Raw genomic sequence first — 14,190 nt, 5'->3', positions numbered from 1 at the left:
ATTTCCCTGAATTTCAAATGTGAATCTAAGGTCCTGCATTTGCTGCAAGTTTTGGATTAATAAAAACTGAAATAGAAATGTAATTGAAATAAATACTGTGAAATGGGGTTAATTTAGCACAGGGTTATCTGTAGGCCAGGCGTAAGGTTAGCCCCAGACATAGAAATATAGGTTCCATATTCCATATTTTTATTCCAATCCTTATTTGTGTTCATGTGTTTACAGGCCCAGCGATTCTGACGGTCTCATCACCGTAATTGAGCCTGCCTCCTTCCAACGCAGCCAGGTCAGCCAAACCTCTGAGACCTCTAATCCTAGGTTGTTTGTCAGGGCTCAAATTGAGAGGGATTGTCATCCCACCTGGGAATTTTTGTAGATTAATGATGATAATGTTATTGCCTAATTGTGAACAGACAAGGAAGAACATCCCCGTTGATTATTTTTTCAAACAACTCAAACACTTACTGTACAACTGGTCTGAATTGGCTGACCAGAATCAGCATGGCCAACAACATCCTGTCATGCACATATCTTTGTAAAGACACTCTCAGCTGAAAATCCCAGCTGCTAAGTCATCTTGTCTCGCATGATTTTGGTCAGTTCAGAATAACAGGACTGGACTGTAAGCTTTGTCCCACCCCTGTGTGCAGGTTCTACTCATGCAGAAGAGCGGCTCTGTGGTCCTTCTGGATGTGCTGCGTCGAGAAGCTGTGTGTTCCCTCGTGCTGCCACACACACACACGCTGGCTTCACCCTGGGATCCCGTTTTTGTCTTCATCTCAGTTCTACACAAGCTCTGCATACGAGGTACAGCCCTGCCACTGCCAGCACATCTCACAAGAATTCAGTTGTGTGCAGTTATCTAATGCTCAAACACACACACACACACACACACACACACACACACACACACACACACACACACACACACACACATACACACTCACTCACTCACTCACTCTCTCTCTCTCTCTCTCACACATACACACTCTCTCTCTGTCTCATACACACACTCACACACACACACACACACACACACACACACACACACATCTAATTGGTGTAAAACATATAGAGTAAACTTATAGATTCACACAGATCACAACAGTCTAATCATCGAGTAGGCTGATGTACCTATTTGTGCATATCAAAACATCTGTGCATGTGTATTTGCATGCCGCAGGAGATAAAAAGACGTCTTATCTTCTCCCGGGAAGGGAGAAGGACAGTTCTGTGTTTATCTTCGAATTGCCAGAGACTTCTGTGAAGGAAACATTAACAGACAGAAATGAAGAGACACAAGCAAAGACCCCATGCTCCAGTTTGGAGAGGAACTGTGATCGGGACATCCAGGCAAGGTCAGCAATACGCCTGAGTGTGTGTTTGTGTTTGTGTGTGCAGAGGGGCGATTGTAGTCAGCAATATGCCTGAGTGTGTGTGTGTGTGTGTTTGTGTGTAAAGGGGCGATTGTAGTCAGCAATATGCCTGAATGTGTGTTTGTGTTTGTGTGTAGGCTTGAGTGTGTATTTGTGTGTAGAGGGTCCTGAGTGTGTGTTTGTGTGTAGAGGGGCGATTGTAGTTTGGCACTTTCATTGAAGCTGACGTATTTCAGTGTTCCTGTGTGTGTGTGTGTGTGTGTGTGTGTGTGTGTGTGTGTGTGTGTGAGTGTGTGTGTGTGGACCTCAGCACCGTACCGTTGACCATATCACTGCTACATCATGTACATGTCCTACCTCTCTTTTGTAAACTAATTAGAGCACAACAATTGCTGTCCCTTGACACCAAGTTCACATTTTGGCCATGCAGTGAAAAGTGCCTGGGCAGTCATGTATACACTTTCATGATCTGTTGATTGACATTGTATACATCACATTTACGCGGAGTGTTTGTACGTGTGGGTGAAAGTCTGTGTGGAGATTGTAATTGAGAGAGATTGAAAAGATTTTGGTTTCAGATGACGTTGTATGTGAACCTAGAAGTCATCCTGTCAAATTATATGCATTCATTATTGTGTTTCTTTGGTATTGTTTGCTAAGGTACGTGTTTTATCTCTCTTTCTCTCTCTCTCTCTCTCTCTCTCTCTCTCTCTCTCTCTCTCTCTCTCTCTCTCTCTCTCTTTCTATAGGCTGCCATCCTCTGAGGACAGTGTGAGGCAAAGGACACATTGCTGAGGTGGTGCAGCCAACCCAGAGAGTTAAAGACTAACAGAACACACAATCCCCCAGGTGACATTGTTCAAACGCATAGATCCAGTGAGATTACCGCAAACACATACACACTCACCCTGTGAGATGGACGTGGAGTCTAGGTCATTGCCATGCTGTCCAGTGAAGACTTAAAAGACTCACATGAATTTTTATGCACACACACACGCGCTCATACACACGCTCACACACACACACACACACACACACACGCTCACAAACACAAAACACGTGCACGGAAAAGAAGTACCAATGATGAAAAGGACCCTGTTGAATATTTGTGATGTTGCAACAAAATTCATTCCAAGTCAATTTCACAGACACTTGATCATGCACAGCACGACATGAGTACATGGCTCTGACTTTGTACCTTGTCTGATGGCTAATGAACAAAAAACTGCAGAATACATTTAGTGCGATGAGAAAAGGCCTCGGTCTGACTCCCCTTGCCACAATCACATCCGCTCTGCCTCTTGCTAATCAGCTTTGTGGCTGCAGTTCCAGGTGAATCTAATCTGCACACCATTTTATCTGAACTGACAATTGTCATTTAGAGCTTGGCGGCTGATGGCCGTAATGTTTTGTAATGGCTCTGAAAGCACAGTGTGTAGCTGAGACGGGCGCACGTGAGCTGGAGATGTTTATCGAAGCGCTCTCAGACGGATAAGTCTTATCTGAGAGTCACAGAGCGTTCAAGCAGCGCGGCCCGGACCCCGAGTAGCAGAGGGACAAGAGGCTAGACCCCGAGTAAGGCCAGACCCCGAGTAGCAGAGGGACAAGAGGCTAGACCTCGAGTAGCAGAGGGACAAGAGGCTAGACCCCGAGTAAGGCCAGACCCCGAGTAGCAGAGGGACAAGAGGCTAGACCCCGAGTAGCAGAGGGACAAGAGGCTAGACCCCGAGTAGCAGAGGGACAAGAGGCCAGACCCCGAGTAGCAGAGGGACAAGAGGCCAGACCCCGAGTAGCAGAGGGAGAACATTTTCATTGCCAAAATGGCATGCCCACTTCACGGAAGTATAGTGTGGAGCCATGTGCACCATGTCTGCCATCCGCGCTGTCTGACTGACAAGAAAAAAGGGTTGATCGGCAAAGTGGCTTTTGGGGAAACCTATTGACAGTACGAAGGGAAACTTCTTATGTTTGCAAATTGCAACATTTTATACAATTTGTATACATTTGTGTACAGTTTATGCAATTAATCTAGAATTAGTTATAGTGGTTGAAGTGAAAATGTGTCATTATCTGAATTATTAAGACCGATAAGTTTAAAGATATATTGTTGAAGATGAATGTGGTGAGGTTGAGCGTTCTCTGATGACAATGAATAGCCTATGTGTCGGGGCTGAGCTTAGACAGCCCCCGCTCCATTTTAACCCCTGCCTAAAACGGCAATTGATTCTCATGGGCACCGATCTTATTCACTGTGTAACATGACGTTCATGGCATAACACATATGGTCATTGGTGCAGCAGTAAACATGTAATCAGTTGCAGATCTTTTCTGTCGAGAGAGGTTGTGTTCTTTACAATTGCATGCGTTCAGTGTTGTGCTCTTTACAATAGCATTACATCTAGAACTGAGATAATGATTCTGCCATCATTTTATAATGCCATCATCACTATCAGTTTAAGTGTCACCACACTGAAGTTTTAAAAAGAAAACATGTTGGTGTTTGAGCTCCCCAACCATTGGTTGGGATTTTTAGCATTATAAAAACAAGTGGCCTTTCGGGGGTAAACAACAACTTCATGAGAGATTTTAGGCCTGAAGCTCAGACTTGAGAGACACATTAAAAAATGGTCTTGCCTTAAGAAATGACTCATTAAGAAATGGGCTAAAATTAATCCAGAACATAGTGTACAGGATCCAAGTGCGCCCATGTGCATAATGAAGGAAAATAACAGAAAATAGCTTGCTGGAACATGTTTTTGATTGGTGTGAACGCTATTTCAAAGAGGATGAGAATACACAGGTGGACCACATTTTTTAGTCAGTGAGCTCCATCACGTTTGACTTACAGAACATGACACACATACCATACATCAGACCAGTCTTAGTTTTTGCTTTCTGGGTGTCCCTATTTTACTTACTGATCTCTGTGTTTACCCTTTGAAAGTTCAGCTGGGTTGGACTGAGCCCAAGCCAGTTTCTGGACATACAAGGATAATGCCAGCTGTGACGCTGTAGTGACTGACTCTATTTTATTGGGGCAATGTATTGAGGGCATTGTGGTTAACAATGGCATAAGTTATTACGTAAGTCTCTGTGCTCCTTGTATTTCTATGCTCTAAACTAAAGTATGGTTAAAGTATGTATGTGATCTGTGATAGGTAATGAGTAGGATTACAATTACAGTAAATGCTGTTGCAGTAGTCCCTGACAGGTCTGGTAATATATCAACAATCAAAGCCAGGGTTACTAATCTCCTATCCTTGATCCTCTATGGGCACAACGTGCTGTCTTAGGCCAGATCAGTGAGGACATGTAATGGTTGGATAAATCCCAGCCTTATTATGAATGTGAGTTGTCATGGGGATATTCTGTTCCCTGCTCCATGATCTGAAGTAGTGCTTCTGGGGGGATTGGGAGAGGGGGCAGGGGGGGTTAGTGGCTGGTTACACATATACTCACACATGGCCGGTATTGGGTGTTCTTCGGCAGGAAGCTTTCAAGGTAAAGCTGTGATCCCTGGGTTCTGAGGATGTGGAGGTGGAAATCCACTTCAACCATCCTGGTGCTCGGAGAATCCATTAAGGGATTGCACGTTTGAGTGTGTAACACAGGACACAAACAGGAATAGATCCATTAATTGCTCATCCAGCTTCTTATGTTCAAGTGTTTGTGTGGAATTAGATGCAACCTCTCTACTAATGGCTAACAGACCACCCACAGTCCACCCACGCTATGCTCATGTGGACTTACCCCGACATCTTCACCCATTAGTTCAACAACACACTCTCCCCCACATCCGATAGTCTCTACCCATGCCGGTTTTTTCTTGACAGCTGCTTGGAGTTTCTCTGTGCACAGCTCTGTCACACAACTAGTGCAGCGTGTAGTTGACCTTTTGAACCTAACTCGACCTTAAGGGGCAGTATAATCTGTGTAGCTCACATGAAATACAGACATTTCATTTTTCTTTTCATTTGAGGGAAATACTAGGCGGAAAATATCCAAGAGCTTACATTTAGCTGGTAATTGGCACCATCACAATGGGACTTGTAGTCTTGGATTTGCAGATCTGTAGATATTGCCTCATGAAACATGTTTGCAGAGTTATAACAATATGTGTGTCGACACTCATGCTTGGTTAAGTGTGTATTCTTTTGCCGCACAATAATTTGAGTGTATGAGTGTCCATGTGTGTGTGTGTGTGTATGAGGCAGGGGATGATGTGCGGCCATGGGTAAAAAATCCATGTTTGACTCTTTTGTGTGGGTGTTATTTTTTTCTTTACGGCTTCCACTGTAATAAGATTTATTGTGGGATGATGGGTCATTGCTCTTTTGCTGTGGCCAAGGGGCCGGAACGCCGCCGAACATTCCAGAACAAAAGAGAAGTGTCACATGAGCTGTGAAATTCCATCACGGTGCCGCTCGCACAAACCTCCGGCTCCACATCTGCATTGGACTCTGCCTTAGCCCACAGACAAGACTACATCAGAGGGCCGCGCTGGAAGCCAGATATTTTGGATGTACAGATACTCCTAATGAGAGTTTAACCGTGTAATGTGCAGCCGTTCTGCCCCTCAGATATTGTCTCTCAGATGTCTTCATTCTACATGTCTACCACAACGAAGGGATACATTTTGTCAGTACTGGGTGACCTGTAACCTTGAGCTTGCCTGCTCCATTTGCTAGTAGTTATGCTGCAGGGGAATCTGACCCCCAGGTGCAAACACACACTGTACACTGTTCAGTGGAGATGGTTGGCCTTTCGCTCACTCTCTCTTTCTGTGTGTCTATCCCCTTAACATATAAGGGAGAGACCCTTAGCTAAAAGGTTATAATATCATTTTTTTTCATTCAGTCATTTCCACATTCACTCTGTCACTCAGTGGCCTTGGATGTTATTCTCTCTCTGTGACTCATCTCTCGTCTCACTTCTTACTGGTCAATCATTTTGCAACACACACACTCAGGGACACATGTTTTAAAGGCTATCAGAATTATATCAGCGCTTCACTCATTGGAACTATTTTAGCTCTTGCAGAGTTCTTTCATATACACTCCCTACTTTGGCTTGGCATTTTACTGTATATATTTCGCACCATTTGAATAACAAGACAGAAAGTTATACAGTCACTTACATTTGAAACACATAACATTAAAATGAAAGCTATCAATTTTGTAACGGCCCAAAAATAAATGGTTTTCGGGGATTTCATCTGTCAGTTGTTCTCACAAAATGCCTTTTTAAATTTACAGTCCATTCATTCCCCTAGAGGCCTTGTGAGTCATTCTAACACATTTGCCATAGTATTCAAGAAAGTCAGCCCATCCCGCCCCCACACTGAAAACACACACACACACACACACACAGAAAGAGAAAGTAAGTGATTAGATATATGGATATTAGGGAGATTAATGATGTCGCAACCCCTTCCCACACACACAGCAACACACCCTCAGGCTGAAGAAACTGTGTATTTATTACAGTGTCGATAACACCACAAGACAAGAGAGAGAAATATGAAGAATAGAGGAACTAGAAGCTGACACCAGAAGAAAGATAAACCCACAAAGACAGAAAGTTAGAAATGTCTAAGGAAAGAATCTGTACCGCTTTACACATACCCCTGCCTGTACAGAGCAGAAAGCAGACATGCTTCTGATGTCTTCTAGGTGGGAGGTGGTGTCTGTGACGGTGTTGACATTTATAGGAGCATAAATTCACACAACAGACTGATGATGCGAGACAGGGGTCGCGTGGTTCGAGAAACACTGAAATATGTCAATGTTTTTTCTTACGCCCAGAGCACATAGTTTTAGGTGCATTGAACATGATTTCAAATACTCACACACAAACACATCTTAACCTAGTCGGTAAATAATTTTAAACTGTCTGCATTGATTTTTGTGTGGGAGGATCTTACTGAGACCCCTATATCCATGACAAAGCCAGTCACTGGCCTGAGAGGGAAACAACACCCAAACGTGCCCTCACACATGTCCATTTCATTATTGCTGTACAGCTGAGCAGCCATGATGGGTATATGACTACTGCTGAATGGCCACACAAGCCCTCATTTTCCTGGCCTTACTGGGTACTGAAATATAGGTGTCGTGTACAATTTTCTAGAGTATGATGTTCGAGTGTAGTGATTGATGCAGGTGTAGTTGAGTGTTGCAGGTGTGTTTATACATCTGGGTGAAAGTGTGTGTGTGTGAGTGTGTGCATGCTCATTTCTGCATGCAATCAGCCAACACGCTAAATGTCTCACAACATTTCATCAGAGTTGTACAGCAGTCTCTGGTCAACGCTCTCTCCATCCTCCCTCTGCTCCTGCGTTTGGCTCTCGTCTCGCTCTGTTTGTCCCTCGAAGGCTCCCGTACCTGGCAGCCGCCTGCAGCTGAGAGTTGTGATGTGAGTGTTGCTCTCCATCTCTATGGTGACGGCGGGCCTGCGTCTGCGCAGCGGCAGCGAGAAGAGACCGTAGATGAGCGGGTCCAGGCAGGCGTTGAACAGACCGAACAGGAAGAGGAGGTGGGTGAATGAGTCCGACACGGCCTCCTTCAAGCCTTCCGGGCTGAACCAGTACCACAGGCCCAGCAGGTAGTAGGGCGTCCAGCACACAATGAAGGAACTGACGATGACGATGCTCATCTTCAGCGTGCGCATTCGGGCTTTGGGGATGATGTTGTTGTTAGAGCGACGTAGGCGGATCTCATTGGCTGGCGCTGGGGGGAGAGGGGACACAAACACAATGCCATTTCCTGTCTGATAAAAGTGAATCTCACAAACACAATGCCATTTCCTGTCTGACAATAGTGAATCTCACAAACACTGACTCATCTCGACATAACATAGACAAGGTGTATGTACGTCAGCATTCTGCAAACATCCCTCACTTCAGCAATCCTTTCTCTCCTCCTTGCATTGACCATGATCTGATAATAGTTCTATCAACAATGTGGCTGGAGACTCCTGCTAACCAAGCAAGTGTGCCTCTACCCTTTAAAGGCCTCCTCTAAAAGCAGTATAAATTGATCACTTTTCAAAGAACCATGCCAAGAGGCCCTTAACTGGGTCAATGATCAGTGTCAGTATGTGCAACTACTTTCAGATTGTAGTATGTTAGGTTGTGGTTGGATCGCTCCCTTTAGTGTTCTGTACTGTTTATAGAACAGCCATTTTGTAATACTGCTTTGTCAACTCTGTAACTTTGTAAATTGTATTCACTACAAAGTAAGTAATTCCAGTCACAGATTCATTGTGTGGTCTGGAGTGTGGCACTCACAGCTGTCTCCCAGCATACCACGGGAGATCTCCAACAGGATGCGTGTATAGCAGCTGACCATGATGAGCAGTGGAAGCAGGAAGAGGCAGCAGAACGTGAACATGTTGTAGAGCGTCTCTTGCCAGCGCTGCCTGAAGCTGCCATGCGTCGTGCACTGCGTGAAGTGCTCTGGGGATGTGATGGTCACCTGATGGAAGAGAAACGCCTAGGAGAGGAAGAGAGGAAGAGAGAGGGGAGAGAATAGTGGTTGGGCTGGTGAGGAGGTCGTGGGGTTAGTCAGTCGACCTTGACGGGGGATCAGGCTGACATTTTAATTATGTGTGTCTGAATGTGTGTAGAAAAAGGGGTCTGACTGACATTTAAATGATGCGCAACTGAATGTGTGAATAAGAAGGGGTCTGGGTGTCCTGGAAAATCGGTGAGCATTTATGTCAGTCTGGGCTTGATGTCCCATTTGCCAAAGGGGTTCATAATTCCAGAGAAGTTTATGGCTTTAGTAAAAAGTGTTTTATGTGCAGTATATTTAAAGTATCATTCCTAGAAAAGCATACAAGTAGAGTAAGTAGTCACAACCAAATCAAACGTATGTGTACATATGCATCAGAGAGTGAAGCATGATATGTTCCGCCCTTTCTCACCTGAGGAAGTGACAGAATGAAACTTAGTGTCCACGCCACTGTCAGCTGGATTTTGTTCCTCCTGGCTTTGTTGATGGCCAATGGGTTCAAGATGGCAGACTGTCTATCCAGACTTATCACCACTGTGACAAACGCGCACGAGTACATGGCCATCAGCTTCAGTAACATCATCAGCCGACACACTAAGTCTCCCGCCAGCCACTGCACCGTCATGTTCCACGCAGCATCCAGCGGCATCACGATAAACGTCACCAGCAAGTCTGCCACGCTCAGGTTCAACATTAGCAGACGCACGTGCGACTTCCGACGGCTGCCGTAGGCGCTGCAGAGGACTGCGAGGTTGCAGATTCCAGAGACGGCGCACAGGATGAAGGTGATGGTGACACGAACCTTCGCTGCGATGCCGAAAGTGGGCAGGTTGAGCTGTGTGCCCAGGCTCTGGTTACAGGTGTGCGCGGGGAAACCGCAGCTCATGTTCCATTCCGAGTCATACATCTGGTTCAACATAATGGTCAAGAGCGAAGACTATTGTGCATATTTTTGTCTCGTGTCCTGCGCTCGTCTTGTCTTACGGGGATATTAAAGCAAAAAAACGTGTGAAAATATGCCAGATTTGCCCGCGGAGAAGGAACCCCATTCTGGCTTTAGACGACTATAATACAACCTGAAAAGAAGAGACAGATGTCAGCTTTGAAATCAAAATTGGAATATGTGCTGGTCTGCATAGTCTTTTAACCCTTTCTGGTCTAGTTTTTGAAAAATAAATTGTACATTGGTCCTATTTCTATGCAAAATAACATAATACGGATATTAACCGTTAGGCTATATGGTAAAAAGTGGTCAATTCTGCTCTTTTTCTGGATGTACATGTCTACACGATTGTATCAATCAGTGAATGAATTACGCCGTGCGTAAATAAGAATTATGTAGCGTTCACCGAGCTACATGCAAATTAAAGTTCAGTTATACATACGGAAATCAACTCACTAAATGTACTTACCGTATTAGATTTATCACTTGGACAATCAAATGAAGAAGTTGCATAAAACAGAATAATGTCTAGGGGCATACCCGAATTGTCTGTCCATCGGAGTTATTGGAATCAAATTTGTATCCGCTTCTCCTCTCTGGAAACTAAGCTAGTGTCCCAACAGTGGGTCTATAACAGTTCAGTATATGCCATCGTGATGACGTACAAGTGAGTGAACACTGTGTGTGTGTGTGTGTGTGTCTGTGTCCGCGCACACGCACAGGCAGGAGTGTATTTGTTTGTACAGAGAGAATACGTAGATGGAGCCCTTACATATGTATGTGTGTGTGTGTGTGTGTGTGTGTGTGTGTGTGTGTGTGTGTGTGTGTGTGTATATATGTATTGGTCACAATTGGCCAGAGAGAAAAAAGTCAGGGACAATCTGATCTGGGACACACTGGTCAACCTTGCCCTGTGTCTCCGTGACAACATGTCCTAATACAGTATTAGTTTCGGGGTTTTGTGTGTGCATGTGTGTGTGTGTGTGAGTGTGAGTGTGTATGCGTGAAGGAAGGGTCATTTTGACCACCACTGAGCCTCAGATTAACATGCTTTTTGCATAACCAATCACCCCATCCGATTCTTTACACTTGTAAACAGGCCCGGGTCATTCTGCCTCATTCAAGATACCCAAACCAATCAGACTAGTTCATACTAACTCCCAGTGACCATTTCTCCCATCAAGCCTTGCACATGGGTAAAACTATAGTCGAGGAGGGCAGCACCTGATGTCATTTGATGGCAGAGATTTAAAAAAAAAAAAAAAAATGGGGGCGGATGCTGGGTTCCAGCCTGCTTCTGCTTCCTGCTGCTGCACCTTTAACCGACATGACCAGATCAGACCGCCCAAAGACTACATTATTCACCTGCACTCCCGTACGCGCGCACAGCACTAAACACTCACCACTCCAGCTCACCATTCAAGCTCTGAAGCCGTGCAGTCCTAGACAGGCACTTACAGACATGCCTGCTCAAAGTGGGAAGTGCAAGCCTCATATTGCATTCCTTAAAGAGAACAAAGGGTCAATTTTACGTCCATTTTGAAACGGTGAATTTGTGCAATAGCTAGTACAGCGCTTGTGTATACTTGCCAAACAGTAGTATAATGCACTGACTATGCTGGTGTTCGATGTTCCTTGCCCTGATATTGTTAACAGCCTCTGGATGGCCACAGAAATGAAAAAAATATTTTCGGACCCCAAGACAAAATGAGTCACTACCTCAGCCTTGAAATCTGCTTTTTACATTTTAAAATGCCATGGCTGTAAATACTGTCATTATAATTGTACATTTGATATATTGTGATATGCTGCATGGCCTTTGTGTCCAGTTGCATGCCCCTGATTTGGGTGAGTGGCAAAGATGATATGTACTGGTATTGACCCAAGCAAGCATCCAAGCCTCTAGCCAGTACAAAAAACCCAAATGGCTGTTTTACTGTAAAAAATATCAATATATATTATCAAGAGACTAGACTTGCACTATCAAGCTTGTACAGAAGCATGCATCTATATTAGATCACTATCATGCTGTTATAGTGTCATTTTTGCATGCCATGATGGAAATAGTATCCATGAACCTAGCATTTTTAGCAAATAAGTTGTTTTCATTATATGATGTTTTAAAAAGAGAGTTTGGGAGGAGCCCATGGGGATGATTTACAGCTGTCAGTCACATTGCCTCTAGGAGATTTACCATCACACACTGGTGTAGCTCGGCATTCTACCTCATTCACTAGTAGGTTTTTGGCGCTCTCTATACCTTTTCCATAGGGGGTATACATTGACGTTTAGTACGCATTCTCTTGGAATGTCAGAACCATGGCCACTCACCAAGCCACACACACTAGCAACATACTACAGATAACGCTCAACCATGACATCAGATAATATTTGTACTGTGTGTATGCACTAAAAGAATAGCCACATTTTCAGATAGAACACACACAAACACACGCGTTGTCAAATCATTGACGTCAACCGCCCCATGCATCAAGTGCCACCGTTGCCAGTCATTGCTAACTGGTTTAATCAGGGGTGGAGTGGCCTAATTACAGTAATTGGCTAAGACTAAGTGCAGAAATTACTTTAATCAGAAAAATGAGAAAGATTAGTTTATTCTCAGACTAAAATAAGGCCCACTGCCGAGTGAGGTGATATGAGTTGTACTTTAATGAATCATGCTGGACCCACAACACAACACACACACACACACACACCACACACACACAAACACACACACACACACACACACACACACACACACACACACACACACACACACACACACACACACACACACACACCATACACACACACACACACACACACACACACACACACACACACACACACACAAATACCCTCTCAGCCTTCACTCAAAAACACTCTTCAGCAAGATATTCATCACTTCAACTTTTGTGTAGATTTGGTAATTTCACAGATGTGAAACCCTAGACACAGACACAGACAAACAGACACACACACACACACACACACACACACACACACACACACACACACACACACACACACACACACACACACACACACACACACACACACACACACACACACAGAGAGAAACAGTCAGGCACACACACACACACACACACACACACACACAGACACACACAGAAAAACAGACACACATACACACACACACACAAACAGACACATACACATACACTTACAGAAACAAACATCCTGTAACACCACCACACCAATTTAATCCACCCAAATACACAAACATGCATGCAATTAAACATGAAACACATTGATGGAAACAGCTATTATTACACCTACACAACACTTTTCAGTTAGCTAATACAGTTTTTCTCGATTGCTAACACACATTTTTTGAAAGCATGCCTCGTTTTCTCCAAACTCTAAACACAAATCCCAAAACCACTCACACAAAATGCAAAATCCATTATATCTCCTGCAAAATGCAACTTTGCTTTCAAAACAGTGTTATGTCACCTCAAAAGGGTATTTTGCTTTCAAATGACCAACACAGACCATTATATGAGTAGACATTCTAAGCATCGATTGAACACTGATGTGCTCAATGGAAAACACTACTATGAATGGGAAAACACCAGTATGAAGGCCTTATCAGGAGCATTATGCCTCTTCATGTTCAGTGTTACTGTATGCTTACTCGTGTAGTAAAATATAACTGTATGATGTTTTTACTCAAATATAAAACAACATACAAATATACAATAACAACTAAAATATTTCTTTATTTTTTCCAAAAGTGCTGTAGCCTATACATCACAGCAAACACAACTGAATGTGTAAATGATTTGCACAGAACAAACAATAGGATATAGGCCAGTACAGTCAACAAAAAAAGAAAGAAAAATGTAAAATAAAAATGGACAAAAAACTACTGCAATCCTGTAATATTGACAATGTTGTATCAGAAATAGACCTACACAGTGTTGTGAAACACTTGAAAATAACATTGGATTGGATTACAATACAGTACAGTAATGTGTCAGTGCTGATAGGACGCAATCAGTTGTGGAAATGTATATGACTTACTTGCACATAGTCATAGCATAACTGTACACCTGCTTCATTCTCAAGGTGTTCCGCCTTAGAACACAGTCCACTGTGGCTAGGCTCACTGTATTGATGTTTAGGAATATGTCTTGGTCATCAATGATTGCACTTTGTATTTGTTTACGTAATTTTACAAATACAGTACAATGGAAAATACTCGAAATACAAGAATACTATGCTCCTGATAAGGCATTCAAACTAGTGTTTTCCTGTCATAGTAGTGTTTCTTATCTATTCCCTCTTCTGAATGTCCGGAGAATGGATGCAACTGAGAAGCGGCTTATGT

The 14,190-nt window shown here is 43.6% G+C and overlaps 1 protein-coding gene and 1 long non-coding RNA gene across 2 annotated transcripts; one reads left to right on the top strand and one right to left on the bottom strand.

Moving 5' to 3' along the window:
- Window positions 1-236: 236 nt before the first annotated feature.
- Window positions 237-2,935, top strand: LOC122132941. The gene is made up of 4 exons (XR_006152445.1): window positions 237-286; window positions 651-807; window positions 1,184-1,358; window positions 2,126-2,935. It is a non-coding gene; the product is annotated as an uncharacterized LOC122132941 (long non-coding RNA).
- A 3,899-nt stretch (window positions 2,936-6,834) lies between these two features.
- On the bottom strand, window positions 6,835-10,117 carry LOC105908076 (putative gonadotropin-releasing hormone II receptor). The gene is made up of 3 exons (XM_031568682.2): window positions 9,303-10,117; window positions 8,665-8,869; window positions 6,835-8,104 (listed from the first exon to the last, which is right to left on the bottom strand). Exons 1-3 carry the CDS (start codon window positions 9,807-9,809, stop codon window positions 7,644-7,646), a joined length of 1,173 nt encoding a protein of 390 aa, XP_031424542.1. The 5' UTR covers window positions 9,810-10,117; the 3' UTR covers window positions 6,835-7,643.
- Between the last annotated feature and the right edge of the window lie 4,073 nt (window positions 10,118-14,190).

The sequence above is a fragment of the Clupea harengus genome, chromosome 6 (genome assembly GCF_900700415.2).
Source record: "Clupea harengus chromosome 6, Ch_v2.0.2, whole genome shotgun sequence".
Taxonomy (NCBI): Eukaryota; Metazoa; Chordata; class Actinopteri; order Clupeiformes; family Clupeidae; genus Clupea; species Clupea harengus.
This window is presented reverse-complemented; position numbering and strand designations above follow the sequence as displayed.

Excerpts from the sequence above, each read along its gene's own strand:
- LOC105908076 (XM_031568682.2), bottom strand. The coding sequence starts at position 9,809 with ATGTTGAACCAGATGTATGACTCGGAATGGAACATGAGCTGCGGTTTC. Across the intron at positions 8,870-9,302 it reads TCATTCTGTCACTTCCTCAG|GCGTTTCTCTTCCATCAGGT; the intron begins GTGAGAAAGGGC and ends TTCCTCTCCTAG. Across the intron at positions 8,105-8,664 it reads TGGTATGCTGGGAGACAGCT|CGCCAGCCAATGAGATCCGC; the intron begins GTGAGTGCCACA and ends CTCTCCCCCCAG.